The 17,795-nt window shown below is 55.9% G+C and overlaps 1 protein-coding gene across 1 annotated transcript; it reads left to right on the forward strand.

The window, feature by feature from the left end:
* Positions 1–1,361: 1,361 nt before the first annotated feature.
* LOC148594063 (uncharacterized) lies at positions 1,362–17,254 on the forward strand (the record flags this gene model as incomplete). Its single annotated transcript, XM_088528154.1, has 3 exons — positions 1,362–2,003; positions 3,062–3,217; positions 17,142–17,254. Coding segments are annotated over exons 1-3 (911 nt in total), but the record flags the coding sequence as incomplete, so codon positions are not given.
* Positions 17,255–17,795: the final 541 nt, after the last annotated feature.

A 17,795-nucleotide genomic window follows, 5' to 3' on the forward strand; every position in this document is an offset into this window, starting at 1 on the left:
GTTCTGCATATACGAAGCCATAAATGGGACCTTGGACTGGGAGAGGGCAATGCATTAGCAGATAGACTAGTAATGTCGGCCCTCGACGTAGGGCAACAAAAAATGGTTTTGGCCAGGGAGGCCCACGATAGGTATCATCAAAATGCGAAGGGTCTGGCACGGCAATTCTCCATCAGCATAGCCAGTGCTAGAGCCATAGTCAGAGCCTGTCCGGTCTGCAGTCAACACAATGGGGGTGTAGGATTAGGGTGTGGTGTTAACCCAAGAGGTACCCAATTTAATGAAGTGTGGCAAATGGATGTCACTCACTTTGCTACTTTTGGGAGGCTAAAATATTTGCATGTAACAATTGACACGTACAGCAGGTACATCTGGGCTACAGCACAAACGGGAGAGAGGGCGCTTCATGTCATAAGACACCTCTCTAGCTGTTTCGCTGTCATGGGAGTTCCAAAAATGATTAAAACAGATAACGGACCCGCTTATGTCAGCCAAAAGCTAAGAACTTGGTTGGAGAATTGGGGGGTGAAACATGCCACTGGAATCCCCCACTCCCCAACAGGCCAAGCTATAGTAGAAAGAGCAAATCAAACCTTAAAACGGTACCTTCTCAAGCAAAATGAGGAATTAGACCCCCAAACCCGACTCAGCAAGGCAATGTATGTGGTCAACCATCTGTGTGTGTTTGGTGAAGGTGGGGCCCCTGCCGCTGTTTTGCACCGGCCCCCCCAGGAAGACAAAGAGAAAGATCAGGCAGTATGGGTCAGGTACAGGGACCCACGTACAGGCATTTGGCAGGAAGCCGCTAAGGTGCTTTATTGGGGAAGGGGTTACCTCTGCGTTTCCACACCAACAGGAACCGTCTGGGTACCAGCCCGGTGGACCAAGCCCGCTCTGAATCAACACTTGGAAAGAACAAGCACCCCGCCCGAGAAAGAAGCGGCCGACAGTGAAGAAGGAGGAGGACAGGACGACGATTAGTAATGCTTCTGCTACTAATGTTTTACTATTGTTGCTGTAGTAATTTCGCGATTTATGTGCGCCCCCAACCTAAAGTGAATGTATGGGTAACATTGGCTAATCGGACTGGACAGGATTCAATATGCCTAAGCATGTCCACACCTGATAACCCTTTCTCAACGTGCTTAGTGGGAGTCCCCTTAGAGCAATGGCCAATCCCGAAGGAGGTTGGCTCTTTAAATGCGAGTAGCGAAGGGAAGAAGGTGATGGATGATTGGGATGCTTGGGTCCCGCGCCTGCCCCGGGCTTCCCTAGAACCCCAAGAGTTGGAAATTTTAGGCTCCTTGCATGCAGATGCTTGTGTTAAGTTCAATTGGACTAGTGTGTTACGAGGGACCGGCATGAACCAAATATTACCCGTGAATGTTTCTGCCTCCTGGGGGAATGAAACCTTATGGTGTAATTACACCTCTAGCAATATATCAAGATCCAATAATGCCCCGCTGCAATTGCCATCGGGAATCTTTCTGATTTGCGGTGATAGGGCTTGGCAAGGCATACCTTCCAGGATGATAGGGGGTCCCTGCACCCTAGGGCGATTAACGCTACTCACCCCCAATACTTCCATGATCCTCGACCTGCATCGTAAATTTGGAAGAGTTAAAAGAGGGATTCACTCTCACCAATTTCAAAAGGAATGTGATTCTAACGCAAAGTTCTGGTCTCCGGGAGAGGTAATTGCAGCATCCATCCTGGCGCCCGGGGTCGCAGCAGCACAGGCCCTCACCACTCTCAGAAAGATGGGGTGTTGGCTTGCGAAACAAACAAACGACACATCTCGAGCAATTTCTGATCTTTTAATGGATGTGGATTCTGTCCGACATGCTACTTTGCAAAATCGTGCTGCCATTGATTTTCTGCTCTTGGCCCACGGGCATGGGTGTGAGGACTTTAAGGGGATGCGCTGCATGAATCTCTCCGACCATTCCGAATCGATCCACCGTAGCCTCCAAAACCTAAGGGATCTCACTAATCAGCTACAAGTGTCCTCTGGTTTTGGTTTTGAGGATTGGCTTAAAGGTTTTGGTCTAGGTCCTTGGGTCACTTCAGCACTAAGAGGCCTGGCTACTATGGTTCTTATGATAGTGTTACTTTTGCTTATTATGCCTTGCATGTTTCGCTGTCTGCAGCAGATGCTAATGCGAGCCGTCGAAGGTCGTATGAGTCTCTTAGCTCATAAAGAAAACGGGGGAAGTGTGGAGGACGTGGTTCAGCTCTGGCTCAAGGAGAAGGGTCATGGCAGCCGGCTGGAGTTAGTGTAAGTAGGTTATAGTGCAAACCAAGGTTACCCTGACATTGTCCTAACCACGAGGATTGCAAGAACCGGTTAGGACCGGCCTGATAGTGGGGGTTCGCCATCTAGGGATTCCGGTACTTTCCAGCCCGGCAGCCAATCGTGAGCTCAGGTTTTGCAATATGTATGAGACTCATTATCTACTGTATAAATATACTTGTTTGTGGGACAATAAACGAGTTCTGTTGATGACCAACGGGTGTCTGCAGTCTCCCTCTCTCCGACAGAGGGGGCTGCAGATCTCAGCCCAGCACCTAGCAAGCCATATCTGAAAGGGTGTGAGACTGAGGGAAGCTGCTGTCTAATAAGGTGCCAGGGTAGCCTTTTATTTCTGTTTTTTTTAATTGAACTTGTATTTCTCACATACAGGTCAGAAAAATGCACGTCCTGATGCCTCTGCTCATGAGACACTTGCAGGACGAGGACAGGGACATGAGCAGCCAGGCCCTTCTCGTGCTCAGCCGTGTGGTCCGTGTCCTGGAGAGACCAACACTCACGGACATGGCTCCAGAGCTGGCTGAGAAGCTCCTGCCCCTCTTTGAGGATGTAAGGCGGGGGGCAGAGCCGTGGGGCTGGCTGGTGTGCGTGGGAGGCTGCCAGGAGCCTTTCTGCCAAGGGCTATTGGGATACTGCCCTGTGCTGCCCATGCTGTCCTGGCTGCAGGGCTGCATTGCACCAATGCAGCCTGTGCAGGAAGCTGCCACGTGCGGTGCCAGTGCTGAGGAGTTCTCTCTTCCTTGCCACCAGGAGCGCGAGCACACACGAAAGCTCTCCATGCAGCTCTTCAGCAAGCTCGTGGAGATGGCAGCGGGCACCGCAAAGGAGCAGATGAAGCAGCAAGTGCACACGAGCACGCTGCCACTGCTCTTCCACCTGCAGGATGAGAGCCCCAGCGTGGTCGAGGTACGGCTGAGCAATGGGGCACGCTGGGGAGCCCCGTAGCCACGTTGGGAATAGCTGTGGGAGGTGGTCCTGGCTGAGTCCTGCCTGGATGTCTCTGGGGCTGCAGCCCTTCAGCCTCCTGCTGGCCTGGGCCGCAGCTCAGCAGCTCTCGGCAGTCTCTGCTCTGCTGCCTGTTCAGGACAGGCTGGTTCAGGTGGTGCTTGCTCCATGTTTCTGCCCTCCACCGAGGGGCCAAGGACCCCAAAGCAGATTCAGTGCCCTGCTGCTGCCCCCTGCCATGAAGGGTCAGCAAATGCCCTGAGTCTTGTCAAGAGGAGGGCGGTGGGGGGCACAGGCTCTTGTCCCATGGGCTGCGGTGGCATCTCCCCGTTTTTCCCATGTGCAGGCTGCTCAGGAAGCCCTCCTTGGTGCCGCCAAGCTCCTCAGGTGGAAGGAGCTGAGGCGCTTGGCTCAGAGCCAGCAGACTTGGCTGATCAGCAAGTGCCTGGTAAGGACAGTCCCCAGGCCGCAGCCCCAGCCCGGAGCAGCTCTTTCCTCCTCCGTGCCCAGTGCGTGTGGCTGGCGGCTCCGGGTGCAGGAGCAGCCCTCGCGGACTCTTCTGCAGGCTCCTGTGCCTGTGCTGAGCCCTGGGTGCTGAAGCTGCCCCTGGCCCAGTGGGGCCTTGCAGCAGGAGGGCCCCTCAGCGCGCGGGGCAGCAGCCGTCCCTCTGCTGCCTCCAACACCGGCTCGGCGCTGCCCGGCCTCTGTGGGGGGTCCTGAGTGTGGTGGCAGCGGGAGGCGGCTGCTCCTGGGGAAGGACGGCGAGAGGATGTTGTGCGCTGAGCCCTGTGCTCTCCCCAGCTGGCCGGGAGCAGGGGCAGGAGGAGGGCGGACGAATACCTGCGGCAGAGCCTGTCGTACCTGGAGAGCAGCCAGGAGTCCCTGCGCGAGGCGGCCGTGCGGTTCCTGGGTGAGCCCCGAGCCCTGGGCTCCATCGCTGTCCTGGGACAGCTCGGCCTCAGCCCCGGCTGCTCCGCTGGCAGCAAAAGCAGCCCCGTGGCTGCTGCAGCCCCGCGTGCCTGAGGCAGCGCCTGGGCGCCTGGAGGCTCCGTGCCACCCTCAGCCATCTCTGCCCGCAGCAGTGGGGCCAGTGGGAGTCCCTCGCAGCAGGAGCCCTGCGGGTTACACTGGGGAAAGGGGACTGGGGTGAGCCCTGCCCGAGGGGAGGTGGGTGCCTGGCCAGGTGGGCAGGACTGGGGGGAACAGCTTTGAGGAGCAGGATTTATGGGGCGCTGTGTGTGTGCCTAGGGCATGCTGGGCAGCACACCAGGGAGCAGAGCAAGGAGACGGTGGAGGTCATCTGTGAGAGTGAGTGAGGGCAAGCGGGGTGTCACACGGGGCTGGGGGGACAAAGAGAGACCCTGTCCAAGGAGCTCCCATCCCTGTGTAGGTGAGGAGGGCTCTGCTGCCCGAGAGGAGCGGAGCAGGGGTGCTGTGGGGAGAGTGGAGAGAGATTTCAGGCACCTTGGGCACATTCCTGGGCAGCAGCTGCCAGCTAATCCATTAGAGCCCCTGGCTCCATCCTGGCTGTGGCAAGAGCTGGGTGGAACTGGTGGTGTTAAGAGGAGAGGCCTTGTGCCTGCGGGGATACGGGGGCTTCATCTGAGCTCGTGCTTCCCCCGTCAGCCCTGAAAGGCCTGCAGGAGGACAGCAGCCCATCCATCTCTTCCCTGGCCACCCAAACCGTGCTAATCCTGAGAGCTGCAGGGAAGGGGGCTGCATCCACGGGCGCCCAGGAAGGCCTGTGCAACCGCCTGAGGAGAGCGTGGGAGAGGCGGCACTGCCCTCTGCAAGGTGTCAGTCTGTGCTGCTGGCGCTCGGCCACGTCCTGATGCCAGGCTGCTCTGTGCACAGGCCTCATTAAAGAAACATTCCTGTGTCTTCACCGTGTGTCGTGTCTTTTCTTTGGCAAACCAAGCAGCAGCAAACGCAGGTTGTGAAGGGATTGGGGTCCCCCTCTTAGAGGAGATGGGTACGCACTCTCTGCAGCAGGCTGCAGCCAATAACCTGACCACTTGCTACTCCTCGCAGCAGTCAGCGAAGCCTCTCCCGCCCTCCAGCTTTCCCCTTACATAGAATCACAGAATCACAGAATGCTGAAGGTTGGAAGGGACCTCTAGAGATCATCTAGTCCAACCCCCCTGCACACGCAGGGTCACCTAGAGCACGTGGCACAGGACTGCGTCCAAGTGGGTTTGGAAGATCTCCAGAGAAGGAGACTCCACAACCTCTCTGGGCAGCCTGTTCCAGTGCTCTGGCACCCTCACTGTTAAGAAATTTTTCCTTAAGTTCCTGTGGAAGTTTTAATGCTTTAGTTTCTGGCTGTTTCCTCTGGTTCTGTCGGTGGCCACCACTGAAAAGAGACCATCCCCGTCCTCTGCACTCCCTCCCTTGAGGTATTTATATACACTGATTAGATCCCCTCTCAGCCTTCTCTTCTCCAGGCTGAACAGGCCCAGCTCCCTCAGCCTCTCCTCATAGGGCAGATGTTCCAGGCCCCTGATCATCATCCTTGTAGCCCTGCGCTGGACTCTCTCCAGCAGTTCCACATTCTTCTTAGACTGTGTAACCCAGAACTGGACACAATACTCCAGATGCGGCCTCACCAGGGCTGAGTAGAGGGGCAGGATCACCTCCCTCGACCTGCTGGAGACGCTCTTCTTAATGCAGCCCAGGACCCCACTGGCCTTCTTGGCCACAAGAGCACACTGCTGCCTCATGGTCAACTTATCATCCACCATGACACCCAGGTCTTTCTCCGCAGAGCTGCTCTCCACAAGCTCGGTCCCCAGCCTGTACTGGTGTCTGGGGTTATTCCTCCCCAGGTGCAGGACCTTGCACTTGGCCTTGTTGAATTGCATGAGGTTTTTTACCACCCAGTTGTCCAGTCTGTCCAGGTCCCTCTGGATGGCAGCACAGCCCTCTGGGGTATCAGCTACTTTTCCCAGTTTCGTATCATCAGCAAACTTGCTGAGGGAGCACTCTGTGCCTTCATCCAGGACATTGATGAATAAAGCGAACATATATAGGTTATATAAAGAGAGGATATAGGTGAAGATCAAAGTACATAGAAACATAAACTCTTAATTATATAGGTTAAGATCAATATACATAAAAGCATAGAATTGCAAACATCACTACATCTATTCCCTGCTGCACCAAATGTTTACAAATGATTCATGATTCACTCCGACAGCTCAATGGTTTTTGACTCCTGGACTTGGCTGGAATTCTTCCATGGCTGTGACTGCTCTGTCGCCAGTTGAGGCTTTGCATCTTTTGCTGGTAACCAGCGAGCACCTGTGGGAAGGAGAACACACATATCCCCTTCCCCATGTTATTAGTTCTATGGAGCCTCTCCCTGGTGGTTCTCCCAATTCTTTATACCATCCCTTTGATGGGGGCACAACTGCAGACACCATCTCGAATTGTCGGTCAGCTGCTGGTGTAAATAACAGATGATCAGAAGGATTCAAAACATTAAGCACATATAATGCTTTGTCTAACTGTTCCTGTGGGGTAACACTGTCCATAGGATTTCCTCTTTTTTTGTTTATTTAACATAGCCTTGAGAGTCCCATGGACACGTTCAGTAATGGCTTGTCCAGTGGGGCAATGCGGTATACCTGTAACGTGCTGTATACCACAGTCTTGTAGGAAGACAGAAACTGTTTGTGAAACATTAGCAGGACCAGTATCAGCTTGAATTCCTTTCGGAATGTCCATAGTGGCAAAACCTCTTAACCAGAGGCGTTTCACATCGCGTGCCTTTTCTGCAGTATGTGCAGTGGCTACCAGAAACCCTGGGAAGGAATCCACACTAACATGCACATAACCCAGACAGCCAAATGTTGATATATGTGTGACATCACTCTGCCAAAATTCATTAGCTCGTAAACATTGAGGGTTCACTCCTTTGTATGATGATACTGGTGTAATACATTGACAATCAGGGCATGCACAGACAATTTCTGTGGCTTGTTCTCTGGACAGAGCAAATTGTTTACGTAAGGAAGAGGCATTTTGATGAAAGAAGTGGTGACATAATCGGGCTTGCTCCAAACTGCGTGGCAGTACTGCTGCCATCATCAATTTGTCTGCAATAGCATTTCCTTCAGTTATTGCTTCTGGTAGAGTAGTATGTGACCATTTATATTTTATAATGCATATACATATGCCAATGCATATGCCAGTACATAGATGGCATCCTAATTGGGGGTGATTTTCCCAAAAAGGTTGGGAAAGTAGCCACAGCAGTATGGCAAATCCTACTTGAAGCTGACATTGAGGTACCACCTGAGGAATGCCAGGGACCAAGCAAAGAGGTAAAATTCCTAGGGACTTGGTGGATAGCTGGCAGTGCAGGGATTCCTGCAGATACCTTAAGAAAAATTGAAGAGCTGCAAATGCCCCGATCAGGGAAAGAATTGCAACAATAGATGGGAACTTTAGGATAGTGGAGAAGGCACCTACCTGGATTTTCTATCATTGCCCATCCATTATATTCGCTCTTAAGGAAAGACAAACCTTGGAAGCGGGAATTAGAACACAAAGAGACAGTCAAAACTCCCAGTGGAGAACTAGAAACATTTCAGTCACTGTGACCAGAACACCCCCACAACCCTCTTACAGCTGAATGGGGTTTCCCTGAACATGCTACTTACTGTAAGTTACAGTAAATAACTTACTGTTACTGAGGTACAGTAACTTACTGTTACTTACTGTAAGTTACTTAGAGGCTAGCCCTGATGGAACAAAAAGATATTTATTGTTTAGCTTGACTGCGTTTAAAGAAGGGGAACTACAACATTCTGAATGGAAGAAAAAGGACTTTTATCCTTAGTCTGAGCAGTTAAACAGATTGAGAAAACACAACAAAGACAACCTGTGCAAACTAGAGGACCGTTTCATTTACTAGAAGCAATCCTAAAGGGGACTGCTCCCCCAGAAGGAATTGCACAACACCCCACTACCACAAAATGGTATGCCTACCTATCAGGAGTTGCAGAAAATATGCACCTAACTGAAGGCCATACTAAGGTTCCCAAATCACAGATGCCTGTAAAAACAGATCCATTAGCATTGGGACAAGCTCTTAAACCTTCATCAATTCTGAATGTACCATCTGTCATCGATGGAAGACCGACAGAAAACATGTGGTTTAGAGATGCTTCGGCAAAAAGTTTAAATGGTAAATGGCTATAAAAGGCTGATGCATTAAATATTACCACTGGTGAAGAAGTAATAGAAGAAAGTGAAGGCAGTGCCCAAGTAGGAGAGTTAAGAGCAGTAGTTTTAGCTACACAAAATGGAGCAAGGTTGTCTGTGTAGGCTCCTAGGCTGTGTGGGCTGGTGCCACACAATGGCTTTGTGGATGGGAAGCTCTTAACTGGGAAGAAAATAGAACCCCAGGTTGGAGCCCAGGCCTCCAAGAGCAGGGAGCCTGGAGCCAGCAGGCCAGGGCAGGGGCTGCAGGGGATGAGGGCAGAGCCCGTCCTCTTTCCCACAGCACATTTTGTGGCCTGGCTCATGGGCAAACTAGCACAAGTGTGCACAAAATCCACCCACAGATGAAGCGCAGCTGGGGCTGGAGCTTTGCAGAGCGTAGGGTCCTTTTCTTGCCCTGGGGTATCTCAAGAGAGCACGCTTTGGGCCAAAGCTGCCCTCATCCTCTCCTCTGTCTCCTTTCCCTGGCTCCTTATTCCTGTGTTCCAGGCTGCTGGAAGGAGAGAACATCCTGCCCCTCATCAGGACAATGTGGCTTTTGGAGGATGTCAGGCTGCCCTCTGGGCCTGAATCCATAAGCAAGAGACACGCACAGAGGCTGAAGAATCACGACAGCTTTGTTGTGGGAAACTGAAGAGAGGGCTGAATGAGTCCAGCAAGAACGGGGTCAGTTCGTTCCTGAGAGGTGGTCGCTGCAGCGTTGCCCGCAGTGACGCAGGCTGCTCCGCGCACACGGTTGCTCCCTGTGTGCCACGCGCCGCTGGGCTGGCAGTGCTGCCTTAGAGCTCATCTACCCGCAGCCTCCTGGTCTCCTGCCTTGCTTGTGCCGTTTTGCCCTGCAGCACCCGCTCCCTCCCATCTCCCGACCCCAGCAAGTCCTTTTACTGCCCCTCTGTGCGATGGATCCACTTGGCTACAAAAGAAACACTGGTGACGTTGTTGCTTTTCAGGCAGGGCCTTGGGAGCTCCCTTCCCATGCAGAGAGCAGTGTGTGCTCTCCTGAGGATCAGCTTGTCCTCTCTTGCATTCAGCCGGGAGCGCCTCGGTGTGCAGCGGAGCTGAGGTCCTGCTGCCTTGGGGAATGCTCTCCAGCCCAAAGACACTGCACCCGGCTTCTCTCCTTCTGTCCTAGGAGGCACCCGAGGCCCTCGTTCTGCTCTAGGAGAGGCCGTTTCACCTCTCCTGGGCTCTCCGGAGCCAGCAGCATACAGCCGACAAGTTCCATCCCAATGGTGAGCATTTGTGATTGAGGGACACATTATCCCTCTTATGAGGAAAGACTAAACAGGCCGGGCCTGTTTTGGGTGGAGAAGAGATTGATAGGAGGTTTTATCAACAGGCCCAAATAGCTGAGGGAGAATGTAAAGAGGATGGTGCCAAGCTCTTCCCTGTGGTGCTGAGGGCAGGACACCTTCCCCAGCATGGGGACACCTCCCTGGCTGCTGCACGCAGGGCCCGGCTGCACCCTGGTGCCAAAGGTGCCTCTGCAAAGTGGTGCATTGCAGAGAGCAGCCGTGGCACCTGCTCTCCCAGCTGTGGCCAGTGCCGGGCCCTGCTCTGGGCAGCTCCTGCCTTCTCCCCACGGCAGGGAGCTCGCAGCTTGCACTGCTGCGCTCTGGGCCCTCCGCACAGGGACGGCCCCTTGGCCAGCCCAGCTCCTCTGCGCCAGCGCTCACACGCAGCGCTGAGCTCTGCCTCGAGCTCCTGGCAGAGGGAATGGCGGGCGGCCCAGGATAGGGAAAGGCTGGGAAAGGCTGTTGGCAGCCCGAGGACTTGGGTGTCACACAATTCCAGCAGAGCAAATGGGCCCTGCACAGGAAAGCCCAGAGTCCAACGGAGCGGGAGGACCTGCCTTGGTGACGTGGTCCCTGTCCGTGGGGCTGCAGAGAGACAGAGCAGCCTCCATGATGGTCCCCAGCACGGGGCTGTTCCTGGCAGGAGGCAATTTCTGCAGCAGCTCCTGTGGGGAGACTGCACGCACCCCCTTCCTGCCGTCCCTGAGCGTGTCCCAGCCCTGATGGGCCCTGTGCTCACCCAGGGGCTGGGGCACTCAGCTCTGCATCTCAAGGCCCCGTGTCCCTGACACCCAAGAGCTGCCCTTTGCCCGTGGCTTGGGCACTGTGGGGACTTGTTGTGTCAGGCCTCTGAGAGCGTCAGGGCTACCCCGCACTAGGGCTGTGGCACCTTCCTCTTTGGGCATCCCCTGAGCCACGTTCCAAGGGAAATCCTAGAGGGAGCTTTTTGCTGGTGCTCCCCTGGAGCCTGAGAAGACGGCTCTGCACAGACATCGCTGCAGTGGGGATGCTTTTGTGCCTGAGCTCCCTGGGAAACAACACAAAACACCCAAAGAATGGCACAAGAATAGGTACTTGAACAGCAACACCAACAATGAAAACAACAATAAAGACAGTAATATCAACAATATAAACAGTAAAAGCAACAGCAACACTAATATCAACAATAACAACAGCACAAAGAGTAGGTAAGTGCTGTGAGCCCTGATGAACTGGGCCTTCCTTGCAGCCTCCAGCGTGAACAGAGCCTTGGCTTGCAAGGGTAAAGGAGGTGCTGGCCCTTGCAGGGCTCTGCAGGCCCCCAGCCGCTCGACTGGGCCGTGCACGGGCAGTCGGTAACTCGGGGGCTGCTCCAGCTGCTTCCCTCCAAGCTGGTGTTCCTGGGCAGGTCCCCATCCCTCCTGCCTTCCCCTAGGCAGGGACTGCACGACACGTGCAGCTCAGGAGAGGCTGGGAAACCTGACGGCCTCCACAGAGGCTTCCTGTGGCCCTGGGAAAAGAGAGGAAGGCAAGCGGTGAGAAACGCTGCGGTGCCTGTTGAGCAGGCTCATCTCAGGCTGCTTCGTTCTTACTGGTCAAGCTGTGAGGGGCCCTGTAGGGCAAGGAGGAGGCACCGTGGAGCCCCGGCCCCCAGAGGAGGCTGAGAGCTGCTGAGGCTCAGAGCAAGGCGGCTGCAAGGGGGACGCGTGCAGGGGCCACAGGAAGGCTGGCCGAGGGACCAGCAGTGTGTGAGGAAGGGCTGCCCTGCTGCAGCCCTGACAAGCCAGCGACAGCAGCGCCGCGGCTGCCTGAGCGGAGGTGCCGAGCGCCTGGAGCCCTTGCGACGGAGGGAGGGTTGGCGCCTCTCCAGGGCAGCGGGGAAGCCCCCGCCACAGGGGCTCGGGCCGAGGGACCCGGCTCCCCCAGCTGCCCCCAAGGGGAGGGCGGTTCTGCGCGGGGTCTTTGTGGTGGACACAACTTACCCGCCGGCCTCCTGAAGCGCTCCCTGGGGCTGGAGGTGCGCGCCCACTGCCACCAGCGAGCCTGCTGAGCAAGAGAAGGGTCGGAAGGAGCTCGTGTGGCTTCCGCGGGGCAGGCAGCTTTGGGGGTGCAGCAGGCAGTGGCCCCTGGCCTGGATGGGAGGCCACGGAGCGCCCACTGCTTCTCCTTGCTCTTTGTGGCCTGCCCAGGGCTCTTGTTCCCCATGGCCCCGGCTTGCTCCCAGCCCCGCGAGGCAGCGCTTCCTACCTGCTCTTCCTTGGTGCCCTCTGTTTCCACTAGGAAAACGCACTGCGCACCGCCCTGCCCAATGGCTGGGATCCTCCGGATGTGGCGGGGATGGGGGCTGTTGCGCAGCTCGGGGAGCCTTTCTGGTGGCTTGGGGGTGCGTGTCTCTGCCTCCAGGACGTTTCGCGGCTCTCTCTCCCGATGGAAGATGCGGGAGAAGGTGTCCGCGCTGCAAGAGAGCAGAGAGAGCCCCGAGGTTGCGCAGTTGGGCGGCAGCGTCCTTGCTGAGAGCTGCCCCGGGCACCTGGCAGGGCCCCAGAGGCAGCCAGGCCCTGGGCGGCAGCAGCAGCCTGGGCTGGCATTGGCCTCCCGGCTGCCTGCTGAGCTTGCCCCAGCTGGGCGGGCAAGTGCTCCCCGACGCAGCGTGCGGCTGGCCCTGGAGCAGGGCTGTGCGAGAGCTGCCAGAGGCTTTTTGCCCTCCGCGGAGAGGGTCAGCGCGGGGCAGGCACACGCGGGCACGGGCAGCTCCCTTGGCAGGGCCCGGGACACTGCTCAAGGGCAGCTGGTGGCCAAGGGGTGGCCCAGGCAGCTCCTGGCTGCAGCTGCCCCTCCACAGAGGCTGAAGTGGCGGCTCAGCCCGGGGCGTCTGGGGCTCTGGGGGCCGGGAGGCTGCGCGAGGGCAGCGCCCTGTGCTGGGTGCGCAGCACGAGCAGCGCTCACCTGTCCTGGGGAGCCCCCAGCTTCCTCCTGCACTGCCCGCCCTGCTCCAGGCTCTGGTAGTCGGGCGCACGCAGCAGGGGAGGTGCCGGGCGCCGCGCAAGCGTGCGCGGCCCGTTCCTGGCGGGCTCGGGGAGCGCCTGGGACGCATCCCTGGCTCCGCTGCCCGCAGCACGGCCTGGCCTCCGCACGTGCGCCATGCTGCCGCCGTGGCCAGGAGGCGCAGACTGGCAGGCGCCGCGAGCCAGGGTGACAGCACAGCAGCCCCTCCGTTGTGACTGCAGCAGCTCCTCTGTGACTGGGAGCTCCTTGGCAATGGGGTGGGGTGCCAGCGGGGAGGGGGACGGGGGAGCGCCGAGTGCCCCTCTTGTGCTGTCCCCAACAGGACTGGGCTCTGCTTGTGGCCCTTCAGGCTATGGGGACTCTGCAGTGTGGAGGCCGTGGCCACCTGTGCCAGCTGAAGGGCCTCTCTTGGGGCCCCAAAAGTTGCCCTGTGCCCTCGTGGCTGGGCAGGCTGCTGCCCCCGCAGATGCAAGAGCAGCTCTGGAGATGTGCTTCATCATAACAATCCATCTGCTCCGGTCCTCCTTAAAGATCAAGCACAGAATTAGCTGCTTTAATACAATTCCCATCTTATAAAATATATGTAGGAGTCTTTTTTTTTTTTTTTTCCTTACCTGATGTGACCTTCTCATGCCTGGCGAATCTCCATCTGTTCATTCTTTCTGAGAAGCTGGTGGGGCAAAAGATGAGGGAGGCAGTCACCACGCTCAGATACATGTTTGCGTGATGAGAAACCTGAGAGCAGGGGTCTTCTTTGGGTGTTCCCAGTGATGGGAGGCACATGCTGTGAACTTGCTCTGCAGCCAGCAGCAAGTGTGAGCCCTTGTGTGTGTGCCCAGACAGCAGAGTGGGCTGGGCTGCACGGGACGAGTGAGCAGCGCTGCTGTGTGCGCGTGACGCGAGGGCTGCCCTCCCTCACCTGCCTCAGCTGCCCCTGGCCCCGCACAGCTGCTCGGGCACTTGTGGCTCCCGGCAGCAGCAGCTGCAGACAAGAGCGGCGTTGGCCAGAGCTTGGGTGCCGGATGCCTTAGGGGAACCTCCAAGGCCCTGGGAGTCACCAGCACTGCGCTGGTGGCCCCTGGTGCTGTGTGGCCCTGCTCCACACGTGGCCTTGCTGCTGCCTGGCCAGCCCCGGGGGCAGAGTGGGACGGAGCCCTGGGAAGCATCCGTGTTCCCGTGGTGATAAGTGCCCCTCTGGGATGTTCCAGCAGCGACAGAGGGACCAAAAGAGCACCCAGAGACACCAAGGTCATCTCGTGCTTCCTTCCCAGCATGTGGAATGAGCACATGGCTTGTGTGCCAGCTCTTCATGCATAGTGTGGGGGATCTGCTTATGCTTACACAGATTTTGCAAAGAGTGGCTGCCAGTGTAGGAAGGAAATCAGATTTTCAGCCAAGGTGGGGAGCCTTATTTAGGGCTTCTGTGTGGGAATAGCAGCTGGCTTTCCCAGTGCTGAAGTCACTTCCCTGCTGCAGGCGGAAACGCCCTGTCCAGCTTCAACACTATCTGGATCTCTGGGAAGTGTTCACCCACCACATGACCATGATTGCTGCACTGAGCATGGAAGCTGCTTCTTCTGCCTAGGAGGGAGGTGACTGCAATAAACAGTTCTTTTTCTCTAATTTCAAATACCTTACATGACTGCTGTCAGGGGGACCATTCTCTTAAGTACCAACCAACAGTGCCATCTTCTAAGGCACCAGGGCTCAAAGGGAAGGCTAAGCACCGGCTGGGAAGGTGGATTCCTCCAGGCTCTTGTCATTGCAGTTACAGTCGGCAAAACTTGAGCTTGTGTTCACATAACTGAACACTTCTGAGAACGAGATCTTTTCTCTTCGTACTTCCCCCTCCTTCTCCCTGCCAGAGATGCAACAATTGCAGAGGTGTGCAAGTGGGAAACTGCTTACTGCAGCACGGGTTAGAGACTTGGGGCTAGAGACCCCTATGTGATGGAGAGGTACCCAGAGAGAGCTGTACATCATCAGATGATGTGACACATGCAGGTTATTTCCATGTGTCATTTGGGTCTCTTGTGCTGTGTTGCCATACTGTGGGATGGGAGTGGGTCCTGAAGCCCTCCAGGGGACAGGTGTCTTGGAGGCTGCAAGTGAGTGTCGTGTCCTGCTTGCACTAAAGGAGCACCTGGCAGCGGAAGTTGGTGTTCTGTCTCCCATAACCATCTCAGCCTGTGGCCAAGCTTTCCTTGGACTCCTCCATATGTTTTTGTGACCACTTAAGACAAAAACTAATAACTGAAGGCCAACCCAAAAAAGCCCTGCCACCCCAAGCCTTCTCATTGCTCCTCATACAGGGGAAGGCTTGTGCGGAGGGATTGGAAGCAACTGTCCAAGTCCTGTTTGAGATGTTTCAGAGGCTTTTCCTCTGGCTGGAGGTGTTCACAGTAAGACTTGCTTCAAGGTCTTTGACCGTTGCTGTGGTGAAGGGAGTAAGCCTTCTCCAGGGGCAGAGAGAGGAAATGGCTGTGCTCCTTGGGCAGCCAGTGCCATTGCAGGCTCCTGGCCTAAGGAAGTTCAACCAGCGCCAGCCCTTCCCTGGCAGTGGTGCGTGAGCGTGGCTGACAGCGCAGCCCTCCTTCTCCATTCCCTGACCCAGGCACAGGCAGAGGAGGAGGAGGGCAGCTCCCTACAAGAGCGGTGCCACCTCCCTGTCCACTGCAGGCCGTGATGTGGGTGGGTGTCGTTGAGGGTGGTCAGGGCCCTGCAGCCCTCTGTGTGTGACAAGGTGTGGGGTCACAGTGGGGCCCTCACGTGTCATAGCCACAAGGCCCCTGATATCACGGTGCCCCTGGCCCCGGTGCACACTTCGCTGTGAGGCCTGTGGGATCCCGGTCGCCGGCTGCTGCTCTCTGGGCTGATTTTCCATCCTCTGGAGCTGCTTTCCCGAGAGTTGGGGAAGGCAAAGGGAGCCAGTGGGCTAGCAGGGCCAGGCCGTTTGGTGAAGTGTAGGTGAGAGACGGTTGGAGAGGAGGAAGGTCCCTTTTGCCTTCTTCGTTCAGTCCTCACCTAGAGGGAGCGTGTGGAAATATGGAAGGCACGAAGCCTAACATGTTCCCAACTGTCCCTGATGTCACCATCGACGGTAAGGCTTTCAGCAGCGATTTCTAGTGTGTATGTGAAGAGCAGTGAGGGTGAGACCTGGTACGAAGACCCTGGTGCATGTGGGAGAGGTCTGGGCAGGCCTGGGAGCGGGAATTAGAGCCATCAGGGAATGTGAGCTCCAGAAAAGGTCCATTCCCCAGGAAATACTTGTGGTACATAATAGCACTCTAGCAGTAGTGCCATGGAGAAATTAAGAGGCAAGGAGGCAGAGTCACTACAGGCAACGTGAAAGGGAGACTAACAATGTCTTTGGAAGCATGTCTGTGGGGAAACACAGATTGCTGGCACAGTGTTTTAGGAGCCTGGAGCAGATGAAAATGGGGCTTGTGTTCACACTCACCGTGGGCTGCTGTTCTGATCACATTTTTCCTATCCTGCATTCAGGGAGTGTTCCTGGGGAGGACCTCTTGCCCCAAGAGAGCAATTCCTCCCAGAGTCTAAGTGGGGCCACATCCCAGGCAGAAGAACTTGCTCTTGCCCTGAAGAGCAAGTCTCCTGAGAGGTGAGAGCCTGGGAGAAGGCGTTCGAGCACATGGGTGAATACTGTGTTCTGCTACTTATGGGAGGGAGCTGTGTTTCCTGGACACAAAGACTTTCCGAATTCAGACATGGTGGTTGCCCCCTTCTACCATGCCCTGTGCTTTCTTGCTGCACAGCAAGGAGGGAGCAGGCTTTTGTGACCCTCTTCTCAGGCTCATTTTTCCTTCTTCTTGTTCTCAGAGGTGCAGTCAAGTTCTATCCGAGGCCCCCGCCAAGAATGGCACATGCACCTCTAAGACCCAGCCCAAAGGTGACTGGGCAAGAAGAGAGTGGCAATGAGAAGACCACTAAAGGTAATTTAAGACTCAACAGAAGTTTCATAGAGGTCTATTGGTCCTTTTGCTTATTGCTAGCTCCAAGGTGGTGTATGGAGCAGTAAAGCTGATGAGCTCTCTCCCATTCCCCATTTCAGAGAGTCCTCTTGGGAAGCACCCGTTTTCCCAAGGGAGGCATTGTGGCCGGAGCGTAAGCGGTGTCACATTGCCAGAAGTAGCGGGGAACAGCAAGGGTGCTGCGAGGTGAGAGGGAAGGCATTTGAGATATTACTGTGCTCTAGTGCTTGCGGGAGGGAGATGGGTCACTCGGATGCAAAGTCTTCTCAATTCAGAAAGGTGGTTACCTCTTCCCCCATGCCCGGCGCTTTGTTCCTGCACAGCAAGGAGGTAGCGGCCTTTTGGGACTCTCCTCTCGGGCTCGTGATCTGTGCTTCTTGATTCCAGGAGTGCGTTGAAGTTCTGCCCGAGACCTCCCCCAGCACGGGTACCTCGGGCACCCGCAGACCCCAACCCAAAGAGGAGTGGGGAAGAAGGCGGCGAAGGCACCGCAAACAAAGGTAATGTAAGACCTGGCAGGAATTTTCCTGGAGCTTTGCTGGCCTATGCTTTGTTCCTCTTGCCAGGGAATTCTAGCCAAGGCACAGAGCTTGTGTGTGGCTTAGTAGAGCTGATGAGCTCTCATGGTCCCTGTTTTCAGGGAGTCCTCTTGGAAAGCGCCTCTTTCCCAGTGAAAGACGTTGCGCACGGAGGGTTCGTGGCATCGCAGCAGGAGCAGAAGCGGGAGGGAGCAGCAGGTTTCCTGCAAGGTGAGAGCCTGGGGGAAGGCAGTTGGGTTGATCGTGTGCTCAGGTACTGTGGGAGGGAGATAGTTTTCCCGGACACAAAGTCTTTGTGACCTCTGAAGGATGGTTGCCCTCCTCCCTTCATGCCTGCTGCTTTTTTGCTGCACAACAATGTGTAGCTGGAAATTGCAAGCCTCTCATCAGGCTAATTTTTTTCCTCCTCTTTCCAGCTTTGAATACAAGCTCGTGCCAAGACCTCCACCACCAAGAGTGCCCCATCCGCCTCTTACGCCCAGGCCAAAAAAGACCATGGAGG

Source organism: Tinamus guttatus, unplaced genomic scaffold (assembly GCF_059628265.1).
Source record: "Tinamus guttatus ecotype Peru unplaced genomic scaffold, ASM5962826v1 Tinamus_guttatus_pri_ptg000303l, whole genome shotgun sequence".
NCBI classification, from domain to species: Eukaryota; Metazoa; Chordata; class Aves; order Tinamiformes; family Tinamidae; genus Tinamus; species Tinamus guttatus.